The 13678-nt window shown below is 41.9% G+C and overlaps 2 protein-coding genes across 5 annotated transcripts in view; both read left to right on the forward strand.

Moving 5' to 3' along the window:
* Positions 1-173: 173 nt before the first annotated feature.
* Positions 174-8456, forward strand: QNG1 (Q-nucleotide N-glycosylase 1). The gene is made up of 4 exons (XM_052778298.1): positions 174-685; positions 1708-1967; positions 6654-6849; positions 8095-8456. Exons 1-4 carry the CDS (start codon positions 349-351, stop codon positions 8325-8327), a joined length of 1026 nt encoding a protein of 341 aa, XP_052634258.1. The 5' UTR covers positions 174-348; the 3' UTR covers positions 8328-8456.
* A 679-nt stretch (positions 8457-9135) lies between these two features.
* KIF27 (kinesin family member 27) overlaps positions 9136-13678 on the forward strand; it is a 32651-nt gene continuing 28108 nt past the window's right edge. For all 4 annotated transcript variants that reach the window (XR_008233669.1, XM_052778189.1, XM_052778191.1 and 1 more), the window contains exons 1-3: positions 9136-9202; positions 10735-11129; positions 13188-13388. Coding sequence is in view for 3 of the 4 variants with exons in the window: in XM_052778189.1 (XP_052634149.1) it covers positions 10820-11129; positions 13188-13388 (511 nt within the window). In the remaining variant the exon portion in view is untranslated. The remainder of the gene's footprint in view (positions 9203-10734; positions 11130-13187; positions 13389-13678) is intronic.

Below are 13678 nucleotides of genomic sequence, written 5' to 3' on the forward strand. Positions count from 1 at the left end.
CGCAGGCCGGGCACGGCAGCGTCCTGCCGCCTTCAACCGACCGGGCCCGGCCCCGCCCCGGCTTCCCGCGCGCCTGCGCCCCTCGCGGCGGCGGCCGCGCGGGGCGGGGCCTTGAGGGGCGGTGGCGGCCCCGGCGGCGGTTAAGTGGGGAGCGCGGGCGTCTGGGTGCTTCGTGCCGCTGGCTGAGGCGAGCGAGGGCTGGCAGCGGGAGCGAGGGACGCGCCTCTTGCCGGACCCGCTTCCTGTCGGTGCTCCGCGGGCTAGCTGGGGCCGGGCCGGGCGGGCGCAGGACGGAGGGGCTGGGCTTGAAAGCGGGCGTGTTTCCTGCCCGCGGAGAGACGGCCGAGCATGGAGGTGTTCCCGTCCCCGCTGGAGTCCGCCAAGTTTATAGCCGACAACAGCAAAGACGTCTCCGTGGACGAGGAGGGGGCGCGGCGCGTGGCCGAGAGTTTGTTCGACAAAGCCTCGGCGGCGGATTTCGGGCTGGCGGGGTGGAAGAGCCTCCACGAGCTGAACCCCCAGGCCGCCAGCGAGGAGGCGGTGGACTGGGTGTTCCTGGTGGACACCCTCAACTTCTCCTTCTGGTCCGACCAGGAGGAGCAGAAGTACCTGGTGAAATACAAGGGTAAAACGCACAGCGGCTACTGGTCCCTCTGCGCCGCCGTCAACAGGGCCCTTGACGACGGTTAGTGAGCGCCGGGGGCGCGGGGCTCCCGCCGGCGGCGGGGGGGGGGCCGGGCCTGGCCTCGCCTCGCCCCGCCCGGCGTTCCGCGGGCCCCCGCGGAGCAGCCGGCGGCGGCGGGGCGAGGGGGGGAGCGACGGAAACGGAGCGGCGAGTATAAAGTAAAAGCGCTCTCTCAGACACGAGGACCGTCTCTGGAAACGGTCGCCTGCTGTGTTGGTAAATCCGCGGGTGCAGGCCGTCCCCGTAGAGCTTGGGGGAGGTGACTGGAAGTGCTTGGCGATACTTTGTACTGAAACGATGCGACTTGTGGCTCTGACTGCGTTAGCTCGTTTCCATTAAAAAGGCTTCAAGGAATGTCTGTAGCCAGCTGTTCGCGACTTCTGTGTGCTCTTAAGATAGATTGAGTATTTCCGTGAGAAAATGAGGTTTAATCTGAGAATCCTCCGGACTAGTCTAGTACCGAAGCGGCTGCAGTAAGTCTGAAAACCCGTATGCCTCCAAAACCAGTGTTTTAGCGCTCGCTCTTGTTGCTGTCATTGGGGAGAAAAAAGGTATCTATTCGTAGGTATAGGTGGAGGCTTTAATTAATTTCCTACGTGCTTGTTTGTAAATTAAGGGAAGGTTTGCGTTATGATACTTCTTGTAAATGCACAACGCGATTAGGAGCTAAGGGAAAACAGGCCTATGCGGACTACTAACTATATTTGCCAGTGCGCTAGGTAAACACCACACTCAAAGACTAAACAGTTGGGGAAAATTACCTATAAAAAGCAAGAAGGGTTCCACAGCTGTATGTTGGAAATTGTTATTTGTAGAAGCAAGCACTCTGCTTAAACACAAATTTAATTTTAAGCAGCTGTGTGAGTGTGGTTATTACTGAAGGCTCAAGGCGATTCTAAGAGTCGATAGATTATTTAGATCTTACATGTAAATGTGCTCATCTGTAGCAGGCCACTGCATTAGGTCTTAGGAGGATATGTTATGTGTGATAGCCTAAACATCTTGTTTTTACTTTTCTGAAGGAATACCTATTACCAGTGCATCATATTTTGCCACCATGACCCTTGACCAAGTTAAGCACGTATTTCGCTCTGACACAGAAGTGCCCATACCTTTGATTGAAGAAAGACACCGGCTGCTGAATGAAAGCGGAACAGTTCTGTTAGAGAAGTTTGGAGGTTCTTTCCTCACCTGTGTTAAAATGAGTGAGAAAAGTGCCCAGAAACTACTACATCTAGTACTGCAGAATTTTCCTTCTTACAGAGATGAAGCTGTATTTGAGGTAAGCTAGTTCTGACACTGCATTTCTTATGATAAGAATTTACTCCTTACTGTGTGACTTTAAAAGATAGCTCTTAGGTTGTCTATGTAAATTTTTCTGAGAGGATAGTCAGTTCAGAATTGATCTAATATCTGTGAGTTGTTGGGATTTTTATTCCAGGAAACGGAAGGTGAATGGAAACGTTTGTGTGGAACTCTGTGTTTTGACAGTAAAATTCAAGGGAAGTAAGAAGGAAAGTTACTATTGTTTTAATATTTTTGCCTCAAATCAGTAAAGATATTGGTTTGTATAATGAAAGGAAAATCAGACTTTGAAGCAGTTGATCTTAGTTATGTAAATTGCTATGAGTCACACAGGTAGAGAAGGTGGTTTCTTAAATGATATTCTTGGACCACAGTATACTTTTCTATTAAGCTGGGGTAAAATTACTGAGATTTCATTTCTCTATCAGTCTAAACCTCTGAAAGCAAAAATCACACAGTTTATTAACAGTGAAAGAATCTCAATCGTCTTAAGTCCTTCACTAGTAAGGAATGTATTTCTAATCACAAGAGTAACTTTTTTTCCCAGAGGAGGGCCATTTTCTTCATGTGCTGTCTTGGTCTTCATCACTTTATTGTAATTTATTTTGATATACTCCAGGCTTCCAATTAGAGCATGACTCCTTTGTACTACTTACGAATGCATAACATTTGAGATAATTTCTGCCTGAAAAATCAGAATCTTTTTTCCTTACCCCCCCCCCCCCGCCTTGAATTGCTACCACCCCCCCTCCCCCCTCTCTTCTTTTGCCTTGAGGAGCTCCACAGTTAATGAAAGAAATGAAATTCTGGTAGAATTGTAAAAATGTACAACTACTGGGAATCCACACTATGTAACTGTTGTTGATTCAACAGGTGTTGCACAAATGACTACAGGCAAGAAGTAACCCATACTTTTGTCAGGGTCAACAGTATACTGAAGCTTTTTGGAGCCGTTTTCCTGAAAGAAACTGGGAAGTAAACAGAGACGATCTGGTAATTTCTGTGTCTCTGGTTTTGCCTGTACAGGCATGATCTTTATTTAGTATCAGTGACATATGTAGCTGCTCCTGTGCTCGGTTCCATCTGCAGTAGTATTCAGCTGTTATATCATTATGTCCAAAAGTCTTTATTCTAGTGACAGTGTAGCCTATACTAATAAGTCTGTGCAGTCTTTTCAAGGTAACTACCTGGAACACCAGTCACTGGAGCTTTGAACCTATTGCATTTATCACTTAAATCTGCCCTCCAGTAGGTGGCATGGTTTTATCTTCCTTTGTCTCCTGCCATGAAATAAGGTATGTTTACATGAAAAATCAGAGGTTCTTCCTAACCTTTGAAGCTACTGGTTTAATGTATTAGGATTTTTTACATATAAAGTAACTTTTTGACAATTCTTATGATCAAAAAGGCAATATTTTCCAAATAAAGTGATAAATAGAGTGTTTTCTTATCTTTGTAGTGACTGTATTCATTAACGTAATGTCTTTCATGAGATGATGCTGAATGCTTTATAAAGCAAGCCTCCCTAAAAGCAGCAGCGGACTACAGAATGAAAAGATATTCCAAAAATGATCCCAGACTGTAAGCACTGACATAGTAGTAAAGCCTGTTGTGTGAATATGGAAGCTGTTTTTCTGCTTTCACTAAGATGTGTATTTTGAAGGTGGGTGAAATAATGTAGACCAAGTTTACACCCTACTTTTTTTTTTTTTAAATCTGTATTGGCACCTAACGCAAGGTGACATGGATCACATTATCAACATCATTTCTGTGGCAGCAGGTTGAGCTCTCACAAGTAAGACTGCCTTCAGTGAAGGGTTAGGAGGGAGCTGAAAAGATGGTGAGATATCCAATAGGAAACTAGTGTTTTTCAGTAACTCTCCATAGTAGAAATACATATGATTATAAAATAAATTCTGCTGTAGTAGAATCGGACTATCACAGACTGTTACAGCTCTCCTACATTCTGACCTTGTAGGGGAACTTCTGAAGTTAACACAGTTCTTTGGCTATATGTTTTTCCAAACATATACAGGAAATATTTTTCATAATTGCACATTACTGAATGTAATTATAGAAATTGCCAATGTTCTTTTGCTTCTGGAAAGTGAATTGCAAACCAAAACCCAAATCCCTGTCCTTGTGTGAATAGTTCATATTTAGATGCTGTGCTGAATTTGAATCCTGACAGAAATTTAAATATTTGACTGTTATACTTGCATACCAGGGTTTTCATGTTCTGACATAGACAGTGGAGTCCTTTTTGCGCTTCCAGTCACTGACATTGCATCTTTTATTTCCCATCACCTGGGACTGAGGTTATAAAATTCTCATGATCCTCCTATTCTTTGCTTTTTTACTAGCTGTGCTATCACATATTGCTCTCTGCCAACACAATACTCCTTCTTACTTTTAATATCAGTAGGTCATAATTAGTGATGTCGCTTGATACAGGCTCATTGTAGTGGAGAGGAGGCATGAGTGTCACTATATGTGGTAGCTTCTCCTAGAAAGTAAGGGTGCTGCAGAAAAAAAAAGTGTAGTTGTATTGTCATCTGGTAAAATGTTCCATTTTTGGAAAAATTACGCTATCTTTGAGACATAGTATCATCCACCTAATTCTTTCCTTGCTTTCTGTTGAAAAGAATGGTGGGAAAATTTACTAGAAATGCTCAATAGTCTTTTTCATATTGATAATTTTACATAAATTTCAGAAGCTCTGTGCAGCATAAAAATTAACAACAATTGAAACAATGAGATCATAAATTCATCTGCTCAATGACAAGTCCCAGACAGTATTTTTCTTCCAAATTAAATTGCAGCATGAAATGAAAAGTTCCATTTGAATTTCCCTTCCTCTGGTCTTGCAAAATGGTGTGGTGCTAGAGACAATCAATAGTTCTTTACTATATTGGAAAAATCTTCATGCTGTAAAAGGGCAATGTCCTTGGTTTCCATTAGCTTTGGGGCAGTAGGAGCTATGATGGGATTTGGTCTATTAATTATGTACTTCCTGTTATGATGTTTCAAGTGGTATTTTATTATTTAACAATTTAACGTACAAAATTGTGTATGTTCTCTAGGTAAGTTTGTGCATCTATGTCAGGTATAGAATGAAGCACAGGGAAAGAAGAAGTTTTCAGGATGCTTGCAGAAGTTCTGTGAAATGTGGACAGACATCTTCTCAGTGGTTTTGGAGAACAGCATTTAATGACAAAAAATATGCTTTGCTCTCAGAAATAGGTGTAGCATCTTGGCAGTGAAATAAAATTAAATTAGCTTAAAAAATGCCATTTGTAAATTGTGGTGATGTGAAGGGTGGCAGAATAAAACTGGAAGTAAGTTGAATCCCCACCTACTTGTACTTCAGATTAGCCATTCCAGTTACATAATGTGGTTTAGCACACATTGTCAAAAGTTGAAAATCTCATCTAGCCGTAAAGGGAGGAAAAACCCCCAACCCACTAATACCATTTTTTTCTTGAAGGTGCAGATTTACATTCACACACTGTGTTCATCATAGAGTGAAAACCTCAACAGCATACAGATCGTAGCATATCTCTAGTTTTTCCTCTTGTGAGTAGTCACAAAAGCATATAAATCTTTGCAGGATTAGCACCAGCAAAAAAGTTATGACAAAAATAGAACCATGCATAGTATCTAAGAAAATACTGAATTTGTGAATACACCTTCTACTGGAATTAATTTTCGTCTCTTCTCTTTAACTAGCAAGATACACTATACAACGCAGAGGAGCATTCATTAAAGTTTTCACTAGAATTTTATTTCCTTAACATTACAGATAAATGGATTAACGGTTTGAATTGTCTGATCCAATACATGCCTTTTGCACTACTCTCCTCAAAATAAAAGGTTGGATGAACTCTAGGGTTTCTGAAAGAATGTTTGCTGGACTTCAACTATGGTGTTTGCAAGTGGAAGTAAACCAACATTAATGTGTTAGGAGATCCGAGCTGAATCTAAACAATTTCTATTCCACTGCAGTGACATCAATTTTGTTTTTCTTTTATTTCAATTTATTTTTGAGCATTCCACATTGTCCTGGGTTTGGTTGGGATAGAGTTAATTTTCACAGGACAGCTGACCTGAACTAGCTGAGGGGATATTCTGTACCATGTGATGTCATTCTCAGTATATAGGTGGTATTGTACCAGGGGAGGTTGGCGGAGTGTCAGGTTGTGGTGAGCAATTGCACTGTGCATCATTCGTTTTGTATATTCTTTTACTACTGCTACTGTTATTATTGTAACTTCTCTCCTTGTGTATGTCCCAGTAGACTGTCCTTATCTTAACCCATGAGGTTCTACCTTCTTCCTTTTTTTTTTTCCTCCCCCTTTTTCATTCTCCTTATCCCACCAGAGGGGGCATTGGGGGGGGAGGGGGTGTGTGTGGAGTGAGGGAGCAGCCTTGTGGGCTTAAACCACAACACATACGATGCCTGTTTGGTTCGATATTGTTTAGATTTTGAGGTGTTTAAGACTCTTGCACTTTTATTCTGTTTTAGTTAACTAATACGTTTGCTTAACCAAATGATAGTTTGTTTCATAGAACAATGTCAACTCTTACCTGTCTCTGTACATGTCATTTGCTGTATTTATTGATGTTTCAGGCACTTAAATAATTTGTAATTTTCTTTCATCAGAAGAAAAAGGTGTCTTTCTACAAACGGGCACAAATACTTGTGGCTGATACATGGAGTGTATTGGAAGGCAAAGGAGATGGCTCTTTTGATGACATTTCTAGTCTGACTATATTTGCCGACTACAGAATTCCTCAAGTTCTTGTTCACTTAAAAGCAATGAAGTATTCTGAAGAACTAATGAAGAAACTACGTGAAGGTTTGTTTCTCCTTATAATATCAAGTAATCTTACCTCTTGACACTGTAGACTAAAGCTACTTTTAAATTTAATGTTTTGTCCATGTAAGGGTTGTGCGTGGTTTTTTTTGCTCCAGGGAACAAGGACTTCTTACATAGTGATGAAGTAACAGGAAGGAACTTACCCTCTAACAATGATCTTGAATGAGATCTTAAGGTTTACAAAGATCTGACTGTTGGATTAAATATTGATAAGGGAAGGATTAAAGAGACTAAGCCAGTTGGTCTCTGAGTTTCTGAAGGTCTGCTGTTGCCAAAAACACTTTGCAGTATTAGTATAGTGGTGATTTTTGAGGTTTATATAAAAGGAACGATTTCTGCATTAGTTCAAAGATGACGTAGAAGCATGGGATTCGTCTTTATCTGTACTTAACTGCTAGTGACAAGCAAGGTAATATTATAAGCATCCATTAAAAAAAAAAAAGATTGCTTTAAATGAAGTTAATTGCCTAAGTCTACAGTCTCGTTTTTAAGCACGGTTCCATCTTCCGGTACTTATTAACTATGAACTTCAGTGAATAAAAACATAAACCAATCCCTTTTCTACTGTAAAATCACTGTATTTAGAGGTAGGACTGCTGTTACGCAATTCTAAAATTACACAGGAAGATAAACAGATGAATGCAATTATCCATCAATCTTAACAGAAAGGCCATATGTGTATATATATGCATGCCTAAATATATTAAACAGATCATGTAGACAATTTCTCTTTTTTCCATGAATCCTAATAAGGACATTCCCATCCAAGTCATTCAAACAAACGGGTCCCTTCATATTTTTTTATATAGGGTTTTTTGTTTTGTTTGTTTTTTTAATTTTTAAATCTTAGAGTTATCCTGGCAGAAAATACACTTTTTCTGTGTGTAAATTCTCAGAATTACATTTGACTATCCTTTTAGGCCCCACAGGCAAAGAAATAGTCATATAATGTGCAGTATAACCCCAAACACCTGTTCTTTTCTTAAACCACTGTCTCAGAATACAGAATGTTGTTTTAATTGAATGGAAGGTAAACTTGTAAGTGCAGATGGTAAAATTAAAGTAATTGTTAGAAAATGTATAACATTTTTAGCAGTTGTAGTGTAAGTCGTGAAAACTGCAGTCCTAGAATAGAATAAATGGGGGGGAGAGGGGGAGGCAAATTCAGGCCATCCTGTGGCTTCTGTTTCTTGAACATAATTGGATTGCTGTTGTGTCCTGCAGGAATGGTTTTCCACTCTGGAGATAAAGAGGAGGTGGAGATCCGTGGCTGTTCCATTTGGTGTTGTGCATTGATTTGTAAGCACCTGCTGGAGCTCTACGAGAAGAAGGGTCAGGACATGCGTGAAAAGATCAATGCAGTTTTACTCGATTACCATCTCTGGGACTATGCCAGGGATCATAGGGAAGAGATGAAAGATACTCCGTTTCACCGAGTACGATGTATATATTACTAAGTCCAGCCTGATAGCTATCATACTGATGTGTTATCTCTTGAATTGCAGTTTTTTTTCATACAGTGGTTTGTCATATACTAGTTTGGAACTGGCTAAATCAAATGCTCATTTTCTGCTGATGTATTAACAACTTGCTCCCCCCCCCCCCCCCGAATCTTTCACTCTCCATGACTGGCATTAATGGTGTGTAAACTTTGCTGGACAATCCTTGTTAGTACAGGGTTTATTACTCCCGCTTTAAGTTCCGTATTTGCGTGTGTACGTGTGCTTGCACAGGTAGATGTGCGAATGGATGTGTCTGTCTGCATCCCAGCCCTCTGGCCTGCTGTACCTGCCCCGTGCTCCCCGCCCCTTCCTCCTGTCCTGCCGATAGCTGCATTGACACTGAATAAAGCGTGCAGTGACGCCAACCGCACGGACCACAGCTGCCTTTTCTCGGGGGCGGGGCGGAGCGGGGGCAAGCGCTGGCGTCAGCCTTGGGGGGGAGGGCCGGCGGCGGCGTGCCCCGGCCTCCTCCCGCCGCCGGGGGGCGCTGTGGGCGGCGGGGCGCAAGGCGGCGCCGCTCTGCGGCGGGGGCGGCCGCCGGACGTTGCCGCCGTTGCCTAGCGAGGCGCCGTAAACAACGGGGAGAGACCGGCCGCTGCCGCCGCGCCGGCTGGCTCCGCCGCGGCCTGCCGCCGTCCCCGCTGCGCCCCTCCGCCTGGGCCCGGCGGCGAGGCGCGGGAGCCGCCAGACAGCCTGGCGGGGCGCGGGAGGGCGGGCCGCGCCGGAGCCGGAGCGGGGGCTCGGCGGCTTCTCCAGCCCGGGCGCCTGGATTCCGCGGCCCCGGGCGTTTCCCAAGACCCAGGCGTGATCCCGTTCCCGGCTCCTCTCAGGTTTGGAGTAAAACGTGCACTTCGAGACACGGCAAACGTGGGAAATGTACCGGCCCGCTCTCAAAATGCCCCTGCCAGCAAAAAGCCCTCCGGCGGGTTCCCTCCTGGGGCCCGGCAGCCGAGAGCGTCGGGTGTATCGACACCAGAGTTTCTGTAGCTTCGGCGAACACCTGTTTCATATTCCCACATTTCTTTTATGAAACAGTGAACGGGATTCCCCCCCCCCCGCCGTGACTTGGTTTAAATTTTTTTTTTTTAAATATAATTTTAAAAGGGAGGGGGAATGTCAGCACTTTAAAGGAGTGCTCGCTAGGGGTTAGAAATAATGCACCTGGATAAATAAAACCAGAAATCGTTCAAAATGTGTTTTGAATCTGTAGTTAAGAAGTTTATATAGCTGTTTCTGATTGCCACATCCTTTATGATATGAGTCTGATTTCAGCCTCATGCTTTGCTTATGTGTTCTACTTCTTCTCACTTAACAAAATGGGGCTTTTCTTTTTTCAACCCCAGATAGTTTCTCAGCTCTGGGTGGCCAAGTTCTCAAACTAAATGGAAAAAAATGAAATGCAAAAACTCTTCTCTTTGCAACCACACGACAACGACTGTTTAAAGCTGTTCGTTTTCAACAGACTTGAATTTGGGGGGCTGAGTTGATGAGTTCTGCCAGCTTTCTTAAAGGCGATGTGTGGGAGTTTAGCAAGCAGGAAGTTGAGCAAACTTTCCTTTGCACTGCAAAGATTCTTAAAATCGGCAAAAAAAAACCCAACAAAAAAAGATGTGTTTGGGATCCAGCAATACCTGTGGTAGTTTTTGAATGTTCATGAAAGACAGCTGTAAAGAAAGGCTATTCCTTGATATTTACAGTTGTACTACTGTACAGTGCTTATGTTGTAAGAATTAATAAGCAGGGAGCAGTATAAGGAACCATGGTTGCTAAAATATATAGTTAATAAAAAATATTTATATATGTGCTTAAAGATGCAGGTTAAAATCAGAGGAATCCTTTATGTGTAAATACATTTAAAATCACACCTGCTTCATAGGCAACACAACTGCTTTCTCTGTGCTTGTTGAGTTACAAATGCTTGGCGCTTCCTAAGTGGAAGAGGGTTTTAAAACACGTGTGTGTATATACACATAACTTTTGGAGAAAAAGACTTTGACTGATTTATGTTGCCTGTGCAGCATGAATGCAGCAAAAGGAAAATGAGAGGATTCATTGTAAGCAAATGCTTTATCAACAGTGTCTATTAATAAGCTCTTATGATATTGTTGCTTCATATGACTGCGTTATGTTCAAATAGAACATCAGGCAACTTTCAGACTTAAGGCTAAGTCTGCTAGCTTGGAAATTAATAGAGGCAAAGTTAATTTATTAATTGATTTAACAGTTATTAATATAGCTACTTTTAATTCAGGTACTTTTCAAGAGTGTAATGATGCTTATGTATTTAGGGAATGTCAACTTTGTACTTCAGCGGGAGATTAATTCTTATTTATTAGATAACATGGAAACCTTTTTTTTTTAGTTGCAGACAACTGCAGATGAGGTGGACACAGGAGTGGTAACAGATTTCTTGTTGGCTATGTGAATACTGACTGGGGAGCACAGGGATGGAGTCTGGCATGGAGGAGATCCCAGTTAAAGTTGCAGTTCGAATCAGACCTCTGCTTTCCAAAGAAGTACTTCATAACCACCAAGTGTGTGTGAGATTAGTCCCAAATACACAACAAATTATCATTGGGAAAGACCGTGTCTTCACTTTTGATTTTGTATTTGGCAAAAACTCAACCCAGGAAGAAGTTTATACTGTTTGCATTAAGCCTCTTCTAGTGTCTTTGACTGAGGGATACAATGCTACAGTGTTTGCATATGGACAGACAGGTTCTGGGAAGACTTACACCATCGGAGGTGGCCACGTTGGTAGGTTGTAGAAAGTTTGGGTTTTTTTTTAAACTGATGAACAGTGTATTTGTGCAAGTTAAATATTTAATACAGAGCAGATAATGCTGCAGAATTTTTAAAGGCTAATGAGAAAAGGTATAGTAAAAAAAAATGCTTCCAAAATTTGTGTGATAATTAAACTGTTCTAAAAACAAATTCTCTATAAATTAGGCTATAACAAAAATAAGAAAAAAAAATGTATAAAGTGCTCTTTCTCATTCCCCATTTTAACGTGCAACTTAAACTAGAATTTCTTCCTGAAATGCAGTGTTTTGGAGAGTCTTGCTACATTTATCTTACCTTGAAACTGTCTGCTTTAGGCAATTAGTTGTTTGCTTGCTCATTCATTGCTGCTTTTTTTGAGAGAGAGACATTTCTATGACATCTTAGAAATTTATGATTTAAGTCTTCCAAATGGATATAAATAGATTATTCTAAATCTCTTGGTAGGTATTAAAATCTTCCTTTTATTTCGAATCATAGAATCACAGAATCATTTAGGTTGGAAAAGACCTTTAAGATCATCAGGTTCAACCATTAACCTAACAGTGCCAAGTCCACCACTAAACCATGTCCCTAAGCACCACATCTACACGTCTTTTAAATACCTCCAGGGATGGTGACTCAACCACTTCCCTGGGCAGCCTGTTCCAATGCCTGACAACCCTTTCAGTGAAGACATTTTTCCTAATATCCAATCTACCCTGCACAACTTGAGGCCATTTCGTCTTGTCCTATCGCTTGGTACTTGGGAGAAAAGACCAACACCCACCTCGCTACAACTTCCTTTCAGGTAGTTGTAGAGAGCGATAAGGTCTCCCCTCAGCCTCCTTTTCTCCAGGCTAAACAACCCCAGTTCCCTCAGCTGCTCCTCATAAGACTTGTGCTCCAGCCCCCTCACCAGCTTCGTTGCCCTTCTCTGGACACGCTCCAGCACCTCAATGTCTTTCCTGTAGTGAGGGGCCCAAAACTGAACACAGTACTCGAGGTGCGGCCTCACCAGTGCTGAGTACAGGGGGATGATCACTTCCCTGCTCCTGCTGGCCACACTGATACAGGCCAGGATGCTGTTGGTCTTCTTAGCCACCTGGGCACACTGCTGGCTTATATTCAGCCGGCTGTCAACCAGCACCCCCAGGTCTTTTTCTGCCTGGCAGATTTCCAGCCACTCCTCCCCAAGTAGCGCTGCGTGGGGTTGTTGTGACCCAAGAGCAGGACCCAGCACTTAGCCTTGTTGAACCTCATGCAGCTGGCCTCTTAATTCTGCTTACTGTTACAACTTCACTTGTCTTTCCTCTACAGTTATTTAATGTTCTTGTCAGTACCATTGCTAGCCAGATTCTTTAAGTAGTGGATGTCACAATCTAAGGCTGTTCATAGCTCAACAATTTTAGGTTTATACATGTATTTACTGAATTCATAGTTAGGTGTGAGCAACCCTTTATATTTTTGCTAAAAAAGATTCTTGATGTCCTCTATAGACAAGTGGTTTCCATATTCTTTAATAAGGAACACAAATTATTTATGGAAGCATTGTCCTATGCTGAATGTTAAAAACATAAAAACAGAGTTTGGCATCAGTGTTCCATATCTACTTTGAAAAAATAGGAAATTACTGTAAATGTTGGTCATAAATCTTGTGTCACCAAGTTACTAATGGTTGTTGCTGTATTTAAGTGGAATTTACAGTTTCTCCAGCCCTTGCAATGTCATTGCCAACCATAATGAGTAGGAATAAAGAAGAAACCTACACTGTAAGGAGTATAGATTCAAAGCAGAATCCATAGTGTTTGTAACTTTTGTCACTATAACATTATGTAATTTTGAACTTAACTTTGAATCCTATTAATGGGTGCAAACAAATATTCTGAACCCCAGAAAAACAAATATTTATAAAAGTCCTTGGGAACACTGAGCTCTTCGGATTCCTTAGTATATTGAGTAGCAAATCTCACAGACTTCTCTCAGTCTTCATTCTTTGTAATTTATGTCGCAGGATGACTGCAAGTTTCTGTGACATCTTTGCTTGTGTTTTAGCATCAGTTGTTGAGGATGAAAAGGGCATAATCCCACGGGCTATTCAGGAATTATTTCAGCATATTTCTGAAAACCGTAACATTGACTTCCATGTGAAAGTATCTTATATAGAGGTTTACAAGGAAGAACTTCGGGATTTATTGGAGTTGGAGACCTCTGTGAAAGAATTACATATCCGAGAAGATGAAAAGGGAAATACAGGTAGGATTTCAGCTCTAAAATTTGGTGTGTTGTGTTTCAGTTGTGTACCCAAGTTATTCTTGCCTTCTCTTGAAAGAGCTTATTCATTACTAATACTAGAAAAAAGTTAAATTTTCAGAATATAAACTCAGTTTAGCTGATTTGAAGCAGTTTTGGGTTTAGATGCCTGTGAACAATACAGATGTTCCATCAGAAATGGCAACAAATGATAAAGTAGAAATACAGTTATTGCTTCCGCAAATTCTGTCTAGGAACACAATAGTGTGTGATTATTCACTTGAATAAGTATT

Source organism: Harpia harpyja, chromosome Z, assembly GCF_026419915.1.
Source record: "Harpia harpyja isolate bHarHar1 chromosome Z, bHarHar1 primary haplotype, whole genome shotgun sequence".
In the NCBI taxonomy this organism is placed as follows: domain Eukaryota; kingdom Metazoa; phylum Chordata; class Aves; order Accipitriformes; family Accipitridae; genus Harpia; species Harpia harpyja.

Excerpts from the sequence above, each read along its gene's own strand:
- QNG1 (XM_052778298.1), top strand. The coding sequence starts at position 349 with ATGGAGGTGTTCCCGTCCCCGCTGGAGTCCGCCAAGTTTATAGCCGAC. Across the intron at positions 686-1,707 it reads CAACAGGGCCCTTGACGACG|GAATACCTATTACCAGTGCA; the intron begins GTTAGTGAGCGC and ends ACTTTTCTGAAG. Across the intron at positions 6,850-8,094 it reads AATGAAGAAACTACGTGAAG|GAATGGTTTTCCACTCTGGA; the intron begins GTTTGTTTCTCC and ends TGTGTCCTGCAG.